The sequence below is a fragment of the Schizosaccharomyces pombe genome, assembly GCF_000002945.2.
Source record: "Schizosaccharomyces pombe strain 972h- genome assembly, chromosome: I".
Classification (NCBI taxonomy): Eukaryota; Fungi; Ascomycota; class Schizosaccharomycetes; order Schizosaccharomycetales; family Schizosaccharomycetaceae; genus Schizosaccharomyces; species Schizosaccharomyces pombe.
Window position 1 is genome coordinate 2,971,800 of NC_003424.3, and position 12,473 is coordinate 2,984,272.

Here is a 12,473-nt window from a genome sequence, read left to right on the forward strand (position 1 = left end):
AATTAAAGGTGTGGAAGGTTTGAGAGCACTTCTGTTCTAGTGGAACAGATATTGCTTGGTTTTAATAAAGGGAGTGGTGTAATCACAGGAGAAAACAGTAGGAAAACTATTGAGTTATACCCAACTGTGTTACCAATAGAGTACAGACACTGGAAGATTTCGGATCAAAAAAGTTGATGAAAACTTAGAACCAAAAAGGCGCGAGGTATTCACTTGACTTATGAATAAACGAATCGATTAAAAAAAGTGCGAGCGAACGCTTTCTTTTATAACTACAAAATTTCATTCTTCACAAATATCACTCTTACCCTTCATGTTGTCATTTTCGACGTAAGGGTGGGGAAAGCGAAATTCGGGTCAGATCAAAATCTCCCATCATTCGATAATTGCCGTTAAGGTTTTATCAAATTCCGCCAACCGAAATGATGCAAGTTCACACTGTGGGGAAGAATAGTGTCAAGGGAAAAACAAGTGTCAGATGTTTATATGATATGATAACTCTTAGACAAATCTTAACCTTTAGCATCCACCACTAACATGGCTATTTTAAGCGTCCAAAAACATTGATCATCTGAACCCCGGACTTTGCGCTTTCCTACGCCGTAAAAAATTGATTCAGGATTTCGGAGTTTAAGTGTGCTTTAGGTTTAGATAGCCCAACAATTATTATTGTTTGCATTTCTCAGGTTAGGTAAAGCTTCTTTTCACAAAGCAATAACGGCTGTGTAATGAAATTGAAAGATGAAAAATAACGATGGAAACGGATGCATTGCAATATTAAAATTAGAGGAGCTGTAAGAAAGAAACGAACAAAAATACCCAGGCTAAAAATATGTCGAGGCAAGTAAATAGAACGGTTCTTGTTTCATAGTGTAGTAGTAGATGGCATAGACGACGAATAAAAAACCATATGTACGTTGTATAACAAGTTAATTCTTATCATTTGTTCAATTACGAGTTTCTTTGTTCATGTAACTATGTAGATACATTATCTCATCATGCAAAAGTGCTTTTTCGACTCCTTTTTTTTTGTTTTATTTTTTCAACAAAGAAAGGCCCAAAATAAAACACACACATACACACCACTTTGTAGCGGTGAGCGCACATCAGGTGCCATAATGTCTACCCCATTTTCGCCTGGTTAAAAAACGTAAGCTCTCCTGACCCATTAACTAATGATCCAAACGGATTATTTGGTCGCTTGCGTGACTTACGTGGACCATTCTTTTCGTTGTAGGGAATTTTGCGAGTAGTAAGCAAATATGTGCTATAGGCAGTAGCGATCGAATGTGGTGTGCGAAGGAGTGCGAAATGGAGAATGGACAAGACAAGAGGAGAATATGCAAGGAAAAGAATTCTTTGGGGTGGAAGGAGCAAAAAAAAAGGAAATCGAAATCGGAACGGTATTGAGTTACTTGGATAATGAAAGATTCTTGATTAATTGACGGATAGCGATCCAAACGCTAATCCCAACATATTCACCCTTGTCGCCTATACTAAAAGTTCGGATGTAATTCTCACCTGAGGGATGAAATGTTCACTAAACGACTCGGGTGTAAATTCATGAAACATCCGCTTGGAACCACAATTCTCCAGTTTGAAATGATCAGCTTGCGGCAACCATAGATGAAAAGACACTAGAAAAAACATATGTCTAGTCAATTATGCCTGTGGCAGAAAATTGGTTTGCCCTGATGTACTTTGTTTCGGCAGTCGAGGGGAATCATGATGGATGGAGGGGCGATGTCAGGTTACTAAAAGGAAACCATTAATTTTAAAAAAGGTATTCAACTATTTCGAAAAGGAAGTGGTTCCGCTGTTGTTGTGTGTTGAGAAGAGGAATTGATGTTGATTGTTCCAATTCGAGCAGAAAAGAATGGGCAAATTAACTTTGTACCATAAATGCTTAAACCTTACAAGCTCTTTTTTTAATACCGTTATTTTGTCTTGGGTATACAAATCAAATGAACAATAATCTCTACCACCTAGCAAAATGTAGACGAAGCGAATTGAGAATGCATTCTCTACCTGCTGGAAGCGAAATAGTCTGTTTCCCAACTTACAGCGAAGTTGCCGTTACTTTCACTAAAATCATACAGTGAAGAATTCCGTAACAAGTTTAACTGCGTTAAAACAATTTATCAAGAGGTAACGCATCTCGCATTTCTGTACAGCTAAAAATAGGCTTGTCTTGAACTTGAAAAGTGTGATAGAGTTTGTTAGACTCTGTTAGACCAATAGAAATAAATTTGTCAACTTCCGTTCGCAGTCTATCAGATTACATAGTAATTTGTTAAGACTTGTTAGATTCCTTTAAACCTAAAGACACCGCGGTTATCTGTTAGATTTCGGTAGACTCCTTTAAATCCTGTAAGGCTGCGTTAATGTCTGTTATACGTCTGTAGAATTCCTTTAACTCATATAAAGCGACTTTATTCTCTGCTATCCCTTGTTAGACTCCCTTAAACTTTCTAGTGCACCGTTATTTTCTCTTATTGTTAGACTCTCTTACACCTTATGAATTCGTGTACCGCCCGTCTCGGTGAACAATTTTACGAGTTGCTGCGTAATCGGATCGTGTTGAGAATACTGTGGATATTGGGATATTGGTCTGGGAAATGAATGGATTGATCGTCGTTGGCCAGACAAACATACAAGACGATTCCTTTTTCAAAAGAGCAATTTGCAATCTTTCTATTTTCATGTGGCAAAGATTGTTTGCTCAAACCACTATTGATAGTCCAGAGTGACATCTATTCAAGATTGATCATCTCTATTCACCATTGCTTCATTACTCCATCTTTTTGGCTTGCTAAGGATTTGCTCTCAACGGCAACGCAGTACCAATCAATCAAAATATACCTTTGCAAATGCTAAAATTCTAAAAAAAAAAAAAAAGAAAAAAAAATGTCGATAGAATAGACAGCATGTCATGTTTATGAGTGTTATGGTTTGCTACTCTTGGTCGAATTTTGACATCTTAAATTAATAAAAAAAACTCTTGGCATTTATCGCACCAGCGCTTCATCGATACCGTCACTGAACCAATCCTTTTCAAGGGGTCACTCATTCTAAATACATTCTCTTACAAGTGTAATAACACATAAGCTAATCATGTGTCGTTTATTTTAAACTTTCTTGCAGCTTCTGCTTCACTGTTTCGATCACTTGGCGCAATGCTTATGGAGGTAATGTATTAAATTGCTTCTTTTCACCGAGGCAAGACGATTTGCAAAAGTGTTGGCATATGCAGACGTATACTTGTATTGTCTGTAGCTTTAAGAGAGATTTGTGTTCTAGAATTTTTCTAACACACTACTGCAATGGCGACAAGGTACATAGATAATGTGTTGTGTATTGGTAGTAGAACGAAATTGTGTTGAATTTATTTTTGAGAAAATAATATTATATTATATCTTCGTTTTTCCGAATTCGGTTCCCTTCTAACAATTTCTCGCTTATGATTAGTCCTTGATATTCAGGAAATATTTAAAAAAAAAATATCGGATTAATCAATATATCTTCAAACAATTGGTGGTGAATAAGTTCGTAACTCTTTACATCATGACTCCAGCTGGATATGCAGGCTTTGGATAATGAACGTAAACTTAATAGCGAATGGCATAGCACTTTTGTCTTAGAGGTTATGGAAGGGTGACAAAATTCACATGCGTCTTGACCGAACCATTCTGTAAAAATAGTATATATAGTAGTGGGTCAAGCGCATTTTTATTTCATGAACTTAAGCGTATTTGTCTATCATTGATACATTATCTGGAGTATTCTACGCTAAGGAAAACACATATTTAAAAAAGCGGTTTAGACACTTATTCGTATATCAATATGACTACTGGAAAACCTCAATCTTTCGAAAAAATGCGCACTCCATTTCCTGGAAGATCTAAAGCCAAAGGGCCGCAGAGCGATATTATCCCAAGTGCTCCCCCAAATACTCCTGTAACAGAGCATTAAAAGGAAGCGCTAGACGACTTGACTGGTCTTTACTTAATTCGATTTGGGAATTATTAAGGACGGCTGATTCAGCGCAACGATATACTGAATTGGAAACAATTGTGTTTTGCCAAACGCGTTACCAATCAATCTCTGGAGGTTTGATTTGAACGAAACCCAATTCTTCTTTATTTGTTTTAAACGATTTTACGAATTCAACATTTTCTTCCTTTCAAAATTTTGTTCTAGAATTTTTCTTCATGTGAAAAATATGTTTTTTTATTATTACTACTATTAATTAAATGACACATGATAGATGCTTGTTAATAAGCCACAAATGTGCCACGAATTTTATTTATTTCTTTCTTTTCTTATACAGTCAATATTCAATACAGGCTTGTTTGGACTGCCGTATATAAATAGCGAACTGGTTTCCTGGTAGCTAAAGAGTGTATTAGATATCGAATGAATTGCCTTGAGTAAAGAGAGTTTCACTTTTCAATTCAATGTAAAGCAGAGCAACTCCGAAAATGAATATTACGTATTAGAGTTTTAGCGCACTAAATACAAAAACATAGTACACTTAAGGACAGTAACTGTTTTAGACGAAAGGGTCGAACTTGTCGACACCGTGTAATATAAAAGTGCTTTATGGAAGGATATTTTGATGCAAAAATTTGAGTTGAGCAGTTGCTGAAGGATTACAGATTTTCATGAAACTAACAGGTTAACCCTTTGCCTTTAGACGATAATAAATATAATCCTATATTGTAAAAATGTTATTCTATTCTACTAAAGGGTTTTCTATATAAAAAGACGTTTTATATTGTAAAAGTGTTATAAAAGATATCGACTGAATACCAATTATACTTTTAATGGCATGGAAATGGAAGCGTCTAAAAATTTAAAAAATATATGTTAACACTTTTCGATAAATCCAAGCGTTTCGGTTATTAAACAGCTCACATAAAATTTCCTTTTTGTGCTAGTTCAAAGCGTTGTCTCTTTTTACCCATAAGGAAATGTGATTTTTTTTACCAATAAATTCTACTTATGAATAAATCAAATGTCTACGGCCATACCTAGGCGAAAACACCAGTTCCCGTCCGATCACTGCAGTTAAGCGTCTGAGGGCCTCGTTAGTACTATGGTTGGAGACAACATGGGAATCCGGGGTGCTGTAGGCTTCCTTTTATTCTTTTTTTCTATTTTTTATTAATTTCATTTTCATAAAAAAAAATCTTGCTTTGTCTGATATTTTTTACGGTCCAAATTCGACTATTCTTTGTGAATAAAGAAATGATGTGAAATATTCAATTATGGTTTCCACAATGTCCTTGATTGACCACTAAGGCGCTAAGCGAAAAAAGTCTGATGCGTTTTCGATATGATTGCCTTTGATTATATCCTAGGCCGACAATCGCTCGGTTTTTATTTTATTTTAAAAAAAAAATAAAAAACTTAGAACCACGTGGCTTGTGGAATCTTTCGCTTTTTTTTTTTTATTTTTTTTTTTTAAGAATAATTGATGCATTAATTTTTCATTTGAGTTTCAATGTGTTTGCTCTAGCAACTTGATTATTTAAATGCTCTCCATCACACAGTCAATATCACATCTTGTACAAAGGGAAAATTCGTTTACGACCGGAAAAGAATTTTCTCTTTCCTATCATGTTTATAGCCAGCGTATTTAAGACTGACTTTGCTTGTTTACACATGTGTCACTATGAACTAAAGTTGCCTACCCAACAGACTGCATAATGGAATTGAATAGAAATTTTCATTTTGAGTTCATCGAACGTTTTGTTCATGATCATACGCTCGTGTAACCTAACAATTGATCTAATAGTAATCGACTTCGTATCGCTCGCTTCACCGTATCGCTAAACTCCGAGGATATAAGTGCAAACTTTGAAGCTAGCTCCTGCACTAGCACTGTTTTAACTGCATGCTTATCGCCGAGGAAAGTTCATAACGCCGAAGCAAGTAATTGCAAATGATATATATATTCTCATCATTCTCAATCTTCTTCATCTTGTTTCAGAAATTAAACAATTATAATGTCTGTTTCTGACAAGGATTTCAAAGATATAGAGCTTTTGCCGGTGAAGTCAATTGAATCCAAGGATTCAATTGACCAATGCGATCCTCTCACCTGGCCTATAAGGATTAGAATAATAAATACGATAATTATTTCTTTCATGACTATGCTATGTATGTATGGATCCAGCGTTTTTATGCCAAGCATTCCCGAGCTGTGTGAGAAATTCGGTGAACCGGAAACATTGGTCGTTTTAGGTGCGACTCTTTATGTGATCGGCGTAATGCTAGGCCCTTTGATATTCAGTCCTCTCAGTGAATTATATGGAAGAAGGCCTCTCAACATATTTGGCTATACTCTTTTCGCGCTGATGCAAATACCCACGGCTTTGTCGGTGAACCTTGCAATGTTCGTGGTCTTTCGGTTTTTCAGTGGATTTTTTGGATCAGTAGGTTTGGGTATTGGAGCTGGTAGCTTAAGCGACATGTTTAGCAAAAGAGACAGAGGAAAATATATTGGAATTTACTTTCTCGGGATTTGTTTGGGACCCGCAATTGCCCCTATAGCATCAGGCTTTATCGCCGGGAGCTCCATCTCTTGGAGATGGGAGTTTTGGATTCTGTTAATGCTTTCAGGAGTAAGTCTTTTAGCTGGTGTTGTGTTTTTAAAAGAGACTTATGCTCCTGTACTGAAAAGGAAACAAGCAAAGAAACTTCTTGAAAAACAGGAAAATCAGAAATCAGTCGAAGTCAAGATCTCAGAAATTACGGAATCCTCACAACAAATTGACCCCGACAAAAGCTTCGCTGAAGTAGTGCATATTCTCGTAACCACGATTCGACGTCCTTTGCATCTGCTATGCACACAACCAATTATGATCCTTATTTCATTAATCGTTGGCACTGTTTATGGAATTTTGTACCTTTTATTCACTGCCTTTGCTGAGGTCTGGATTTCACAATACCACTTCACTTCGGGATTAAGCGGTCTGACCTATATTTCTCTATCAATTGGTCAAGTATTTGCGGTGTTTGTCCTTCTTCCTTTGAACCAGAAGTATTGGCTTTCTGCTGTTCAGAAAAACAATGGAGTGCCAGAACCAGAATTTCGCTTACCAATGGCTTTTCTTGGGTGTTTTGCCATTATGACCGGTATGTTTATTTTTGGTTGGACCGTTCAGTACAAAGTCTTTTGGTTCGTGCCGTTGATCGGAACGACATTGGTAGGAGCCGGATTTGTCATGACATTCAATCCCATGAACATGTTTATCGTCGATAATTATGGCCGATATGCGGCAAGCGCGATGGCTGCCATCGCCATTCCTAGAAATATTTTCGGTGCCTGCTTTCCTTTATTTGCAGAAAAATTGTTTGAGAGACTTGGATATGGTTGGGGTTCGAGTCTACTAGCTTTTCTTTTAGTCGCCATAAATTTTTCAATAGCAGCATTATATATGTTTGGAAAAACTATTCGTGAAAAGCGTCCCTTTGATCATACAAAATACTAGGTTTTCGAAACAATCGCTATTTGTTTTTTTTTTTTTAATTTTAAAAAAATTAAACATGCATTTTAAATGATTACCAAAGTTTACTAATAACCCATGAATAATTTAAAACCTTTTTTAATGGATCCCCGCAACCGTCTCCACACAGAACCTAATACTTATTCGCGCGCATTTAACATTCTTCTACTTTAATCGTTGGCAGGTCCAACTGGATAGGAATTGGAATACTTTATTTCTTTTCTGTACTCTTAAAACAGTATTTTTCATATATGTTACCTAAATAATTTTTTTATAGTTTTACTCATTCAATAGTTTTTTTAAAAAATAATAATAATAATAATAATTAAACTATTCATCTTTACTCTTTACAATCGCCTACTTCCACAAACTAATATTGTAGTAGCTGTAGCACTTCATACTTACATTATTTTCGCACATTTGGTTCTTCCTGTAGGCAGTGTTTCACTGCCGATCATACTCGCTTAGTACTGCTTTATAGAGCCAATGGGACAAGGAAGGGTGCGGGTGAATATGCGGGTTCCTTAGCCGAAAACATGTGCGGGATCTCTTATTTACATGGTTTGACACATAATTGTGTACGATTAAATAAAAATTAATTCATCAATTTTATACTCTGATAATCTGGTTGCTCTTATAGGCAATACCTCCAAAATATTGGACTCGAAAACCGAACTTTCAAGCGATATTTTTCTCGTGAAAGCACAGGCTCAATGAACTAAATTTTTATTTAATACAACAGAAACAAACACTTCATACTAAACAAAAAGAAGTTGTGCTGAATTTCTGTACAAAATCCTCTAGAAGCGGCCATGCGATGACCTGACAAGCAAGCTGAGCGGCCCGTGCAAGGAGCGCTGAAATTTTGAAACAAGCCGAGGATTCTAAGGTTCCCGATTTAAACCAACTTTTAGTATCAGAGTGAACGTCAGTCACGGGTATGAGTAAATAAAAAAAGTGAAAAACGTAATTCCTTGAGCTGATACCGAATGCATTCGTGAAAAACAACAGTATTGTGATTGACGAGAATGCGGAAGTTACGTAATTGTCATTCTCACAGAAACACCCGATTACTCAAACGAAATTGATATATATATGCGGGTAAAGATCAAAGTATAGAACTATTCATAATTGTAATTGATTACTTTGAAAAAACATCATGGCAGAACTCGAATTTACTGACGAAAAATTCACAAAGGTTGACCCTGAACTAAAGGAGGTGAGTTTTAAAAATGAGTACCAAATGTCTTAACATGACTTTGTTGTCACAGTTTGACTAAGGTCCGTTGTTTTCGTTCATTGTTCTAACCTTGCAGATCCTCAAGAAGCATCCTGCTGGAACTGAAAACATTACCAACATTTGGCAGATGCGAGCAATGGATGAGGAATGTCGTAAGCAACTTGCTGAGACAATCTTGCCTCTTCCTGATGATGTTTCAGTCACCGATATTTTGATTCCTACACGAGATGGAACGGAAATAGATGGTAGGGTGTTTACTCCAGTGTCAGTACCTGCAGATTATCGTTCTCTGATGGTATTCTATCATAGCTCTGGATGGTGTATGCGTGGTGTTCGTGATGATGACTCACTTTTCAAAATTCTGACTCCAAAGTTTGGATGCGTTTGTGTTTCAGTCGATTACCGTCTAGCACCCGAAAGCAAATTCCCCGTTGCCCACAATGATGCCATTGACTCCTTTAAATGGGTTGCCAGCAACATTGAAAAACTCGGTGCAAATCCCAAACGTGGTTTCTTCTTAGGAGGTGCATCTGCTGGCGGAAACTTTGTTTCCGTTTTGAGTCATATCGCGAGAGATGAAAAGATTAAACCAGAGCTCACTGGTCTCTGGCATATGGTTCCTACACTTATTCACCCTGCGGATTTGGACGAAGAGACTATGGCACAATTTAGAAGCTATAAAGAGACTATTCATGCTCCAGTAATCACTCCAAAAATCATGGATATCTTCTTCGAAAACTATCAACCAACCCCCAAGTCACCTTTAGTTAATCCATTGTATTATCCCACCGGTCATAAGGATCTTCCTCCATCCTTTTTCCAGTGTTGTGGATGGGATCCTCTTCGTGATGAGGGAATTGCTTACGAAAAGGCTCTCAAAGCCGCTGGAAACGAAACTCGTCTCATTGTATATGAGGGTGTACCACATTGCTTCTGGGTATATTACCCTATGTTGTCTTTGAGGAAAAAATACTTTGAAGATGCAATTGATGGATTTACCTGGCTTTTAAGTCATGTAAAGAAAGAAGATGATTAAAGAACATATTATAGCCTGTTCCTTTTTAGCCTCCTTAAAAAAAACGGAACTTCTAAGACATGTAGATGCAATATTTATTCATATGACAACAGCAGCTTGAAATGCCAAAAATGGTCTTTCATAACAAGCGCTGATATTATACGAGGAAGTGATAACCGTATTTATCTCTGCTTGATTCACACAATTAATGATATATATTATTATTCCATTATAGGAATTGATGTCCAGAGTGATTTAAGAGTACTAGCGGAAGTCAAACGACAGAATTAGTTAGCTTTGTACAATCGTATTGAGTAGTTGATAAACAAACAGGAGAATGGTTGCAACGTTATTCTTTTCTGGCAATTAGAGATTGGGGACTTTTAAGTGATTTACCGAGAGGTGAGTATTTCAATGCTAATTTTTTGAACTTCTTGCATCTTACTATACTCACGTTTTAAGGTAAATTTAGCGGTGTTTTGTGTAGCCTTTTCCATCCCGATCAATTATTTCGAGTATGAGTAACAAGTCACTTGTTAAGGAGAAGAGGACAGAGTATTTACTAATATATGAAGCCGGCATATAATTATTTTGAGTAAGTACTGTAATGGTATAACGATACAATTCATAATATCTGCTATCATCCGAAACTTGTGTAGCTCCCTTCAGTTAAACGTTTTTGATCAATTTTCAAATAAAAATTAATAAAACTAATGCGTTCATTTGGATTTTCTTAGTGTGATTGGTTTGACTAGCGAAATTATGATCTAGGCAGTGAACATATTCACAATAGCAATATTTTTCCCGTTGTGAAACATACCGCTGGGGTTCATGGCCATTCCTCAGAAGTTTGACGTCTGCCTTAATTTATGCAATTCAATATAGTACAAAGCCACTTTATCAAGAAATCATCTTCGGAAGAAAGCAGGCGTCCGGGATTTATTGACTATGTGTTATCCATTGTCTCTCCACCTCTTAAATTTTAAGGTACTTTACCTGTTAAAAGGCGCCTAAGAGAGATTCATCCCGCACATACATGTGCTGGTAGAAAGATGAGTATAATTTATGATATGGCTAACTTTAGGTGAGGTTTGCTTTGAATTTATGGAATAATAAATGTAAAAAAGGAACTTTGATTTATCTACTGGATTGAAACTTGTCCTATTCATTTATTCATTTTATAAGAAAGGCAAGACTTGTTTCGTTAATTAACAATTGTCAATTATTAAAATAAGGCTTTTAATATTAAAATTAATTAAATAAAGCAACAAATGAACTCTTCAAACAACACTCATCATACTTAACTATTTAATTATCCGTGAACACTGGTAACAACCAATTGGGTAGAACCGAACGCCAATAGTAAGAGTAGCTGTTTCATAAATCTGATATTTTTTAATAAACTCATTAATAATCCAATTCACCTGTCAAAATTCTATTCCCTCCAAGTCGAGGCCTAGAATGATATATTTTGGCGGAAGGAGATAAATCCGTTAAAAAAATCAAATTATGAGTTATATCACGTTAACCAAAGATGAATGCTTTCGGAGCTACAAAATGTATTTTGCTTTTAAAGTATAACATGTTGGAACTAATTTAGTTGTCCTTTTGTACCAAAAAAATAAAATTATTATAAAACTTCCAAAAAAAACATAATAATAATAATATTTGGGATAAAAAATACGGGGTTTTTAAATTCTAATCTTTAATAACTAATACGACAAACTCATTTGTACTGTATCTAGAAGAAAATTTCCTTTTGAGCACTTTTCTCCTTTAAGTCTTCTTACGATGTACATTATTTGAAGTGACGTAATGTTTCGTTATATCGGGATAGTTATACTTGCATACTATTATAATCTGGAATTGTGGTAATTCCAGTGTTTAAGAACGCTTACTATGTGATCAAGCAAGTAGCATTTAGTTAGATTTCTTGAATACAACCACTACTGGTTGATTATAGAACTGTTAATATAGCTACAAGTATTGCAGAATGCATTTTGTGATTCTATAAATAGTATAACAATAATAATAGATATTCTTGTTTCTTATCGATTATCCCATATCTGATAGTTGTGATGTACTTTATTTTTTGTTAAATAGTTTTTCACCCTGACGACATATATTATGAATCTCAAAGTACCAGTTTCAGCGGCGTTTTCGGAGCAACACAGGGTCGTAGTTATGTCTGTTGTCTTGTTACATACCAAACATTATTATGTATTATTGACTTGATCACCTAAAGAGTTCATCCTTTGTCATTTAGACGTTGAATTGAGTGTTGAAACGTAAAAGTAATAACTTTTTTTTTCTTATTTAACATTATAATTTTTTACAATATCGGTCGATACGCTTTCCGGACATCAAACCACCCCCTTTAATTCTGGCCTCCTATAGCCTCTTTAGCAAAGAATAGATTGAACGGTTTAGCAACATGTCAAAGTTGCAGAACAAGACGAATCCATTTGCAAAATATTAATTACCAACCTCATTACGATATTATGCTATAAATAATATGCTTAACTTACTCACCATTATATCGTTATAAGATATGTCCTGTTGGAAAAACTAGCTAGAGAAACCCACGGGCACGTGGGCCTTTTAGTAGCAGGTAAATCAATGTCAGTATTACTTTGTATATTGTAGAAATGAACCGATTTCATGCTAGCCGTTTTGCCATCGTAGTATAAGAAAGGATGCTAAA

The 12,473-nt window shown here is 35.7% G+C and overlaps 3 protein-coding genes, 10 long non-coding RNA genes and 1 other non-coding gene across 14 annotated transcripts, besides 1 other annotated feature; 8 read left to right on the top strand and 6 right to left on the bottom strand.

Annotated features, from left to right (window-relative positions):
• Positions 1-198: 198 nt before the first annotated feature.
• SPOM_SPNCRNA.866 lies at positions 199-4,171 on the bottom strand. Its single transcript, NR_151249.1, has one exon. It is a non-coding gene; the product is annotated as a non-coding RNA (long non-coding RNA).
• SPOM_SPNCRNA.3341 lies at positions 440-810 on the top strand. Its single transcript, NR_192708.1, has one exon. It is a non-coding gene; the product is annotated as a non-coding RNA (long non-coding RNA).
• SPOM_SPNCRNA.867 lies at positions 1,218-4,488 on the top strand. Its single transcript, NR_151250.1, has one exon. It is a non-coding gene; the product is annotated as a non-coding RNA (long non-coding RNA).
• SPOM_SPNCRNA.31 lies at positions 3,809-4,208 on the top strand. The gene has a single exon (NR_150719.1). It is a non-coding gene; the product is annotated as a non-coding RNA (long non-coding RNA).
• SPOM_SPAPB1A11.06 (uncharacterized protein) lies at positions 3,844-3,972 on the top strand (the record flags this gene model as incomplete). Its single annotated transcript, NM_001430994.1, has 1 exon — positions 3,844-3,972. The coding sequence occupies one exon, from the start codon at positions 3,844-3,846 to the stop codon at positions 3,970-3,972; it is 129 nt and encodes a 42-aa protein (NP_001417944.1).
• A 422-nt stretch (positions 4,489-4,910) lies between the features above and the next one.
• Positions 4,911-5,387: a sequence feature (RNA overlapping with rRNA (SPOM_SPNCRNA.3342) was converted to a misc_feature.).
• SPOM_SPRRNA.13 lies at positions 4,991-5,180 on the top strand. Its single transcript, NR_151403.1, has one exon. It is a non-coding gene; the product is annotated as a 5S ribosomal RNA (ribosomal RNA).
• A 323-nt stretch (positions 5,388-5,710) lies between the features above and the next one.
• SPOM_SPNCRNA.868 lies at positions 5,711-7,558 on the bottom strand. Its single transcript, NR_151251.1, has one exon. It is a non-coding gene; the product is annotated as a non-coding RNA (long non-coding RNA).
• Positions 6,012-7,696, top strand: mfc1 (transporter mfc1; the record flags this gene model as incomplete). The annotated part of the gene is made up of 1 exon (NM_001356094.2): positions 6,012-7,696. One exon carries the CDS (start codon positions 6,012-6,014, stop codon positions 7,497-7,499), a length of 1,488 nt encoding a protein of 495 aa, NP_001342985.1. The 3' UTR covers positions 7,500-7,696.
• Positions 7,697-7,799: 103 nt separating this feature from the next.
• SPOM_SPNCRNA.869 lies at positions 7,800-8,807 on the bottom strand. The gene has a single exon (NR_151252.1). It is a non-coding gene; the product is annotated as a non-coding RNA (long non-coding RNA).
• Positions 8,127-8,595, top strand: SPOM_SPNCRNA.3343. The gene has a single exon (NR_192709.1). It is a non-coding gene; the product is annotated as a non-coding RNA (long non-coding RNA).
• SPOM_SPAPB1A11.02 (esterase/lipase) lies at positions 8,674-10,040 on the top strand (the record flags this gene model as incomplete). Its single annotated transcript, NM_001019424.3, has 2 exons — positions 8,674-8,733; positions 8,831-10,040. 2 exons carry the CDS (start codon positions 8,674-8,676, stop codon positions 9,788-9,790), a joined length of 1,020 nt encoding a protein of 339 aa, NP_593998.1. The 3' UTR covers positions 9,791-10,040.
• On the bottom strand, positions 9,999-10,440 carry SPOM_SPNCRNA.3344. The gene has a single exon (NR_192710.1). It is a non-coding gene; the product is annotated as a non-coding RNA (long non-coding RNA).
• A 603-nt stretch (positions 10,441-11,043) lies between these two features.
• Positions 11,044-11,472, bottom strand: SPOM_SPNCRNA.3345. The gene has a single exon (NR_192711.1). It is a non-coding gene; the product is annotated as a non-coding RNA (long non-coding RNA).
• Positions 11,473-11,853: 381 nt separating this feature from the next.
• On the bottom strand, positions 11,854-12,309 carry SPOM_SPNCRNA.3346. Its single transcript, NR_192712.1, has one exon. It is a non-coding gene; the product is annotated as a non-coding RNA (long non-coding RNA).
• Between the last annotated feature and the right edge of the window lie 164 nt (positions 12,310-12,473).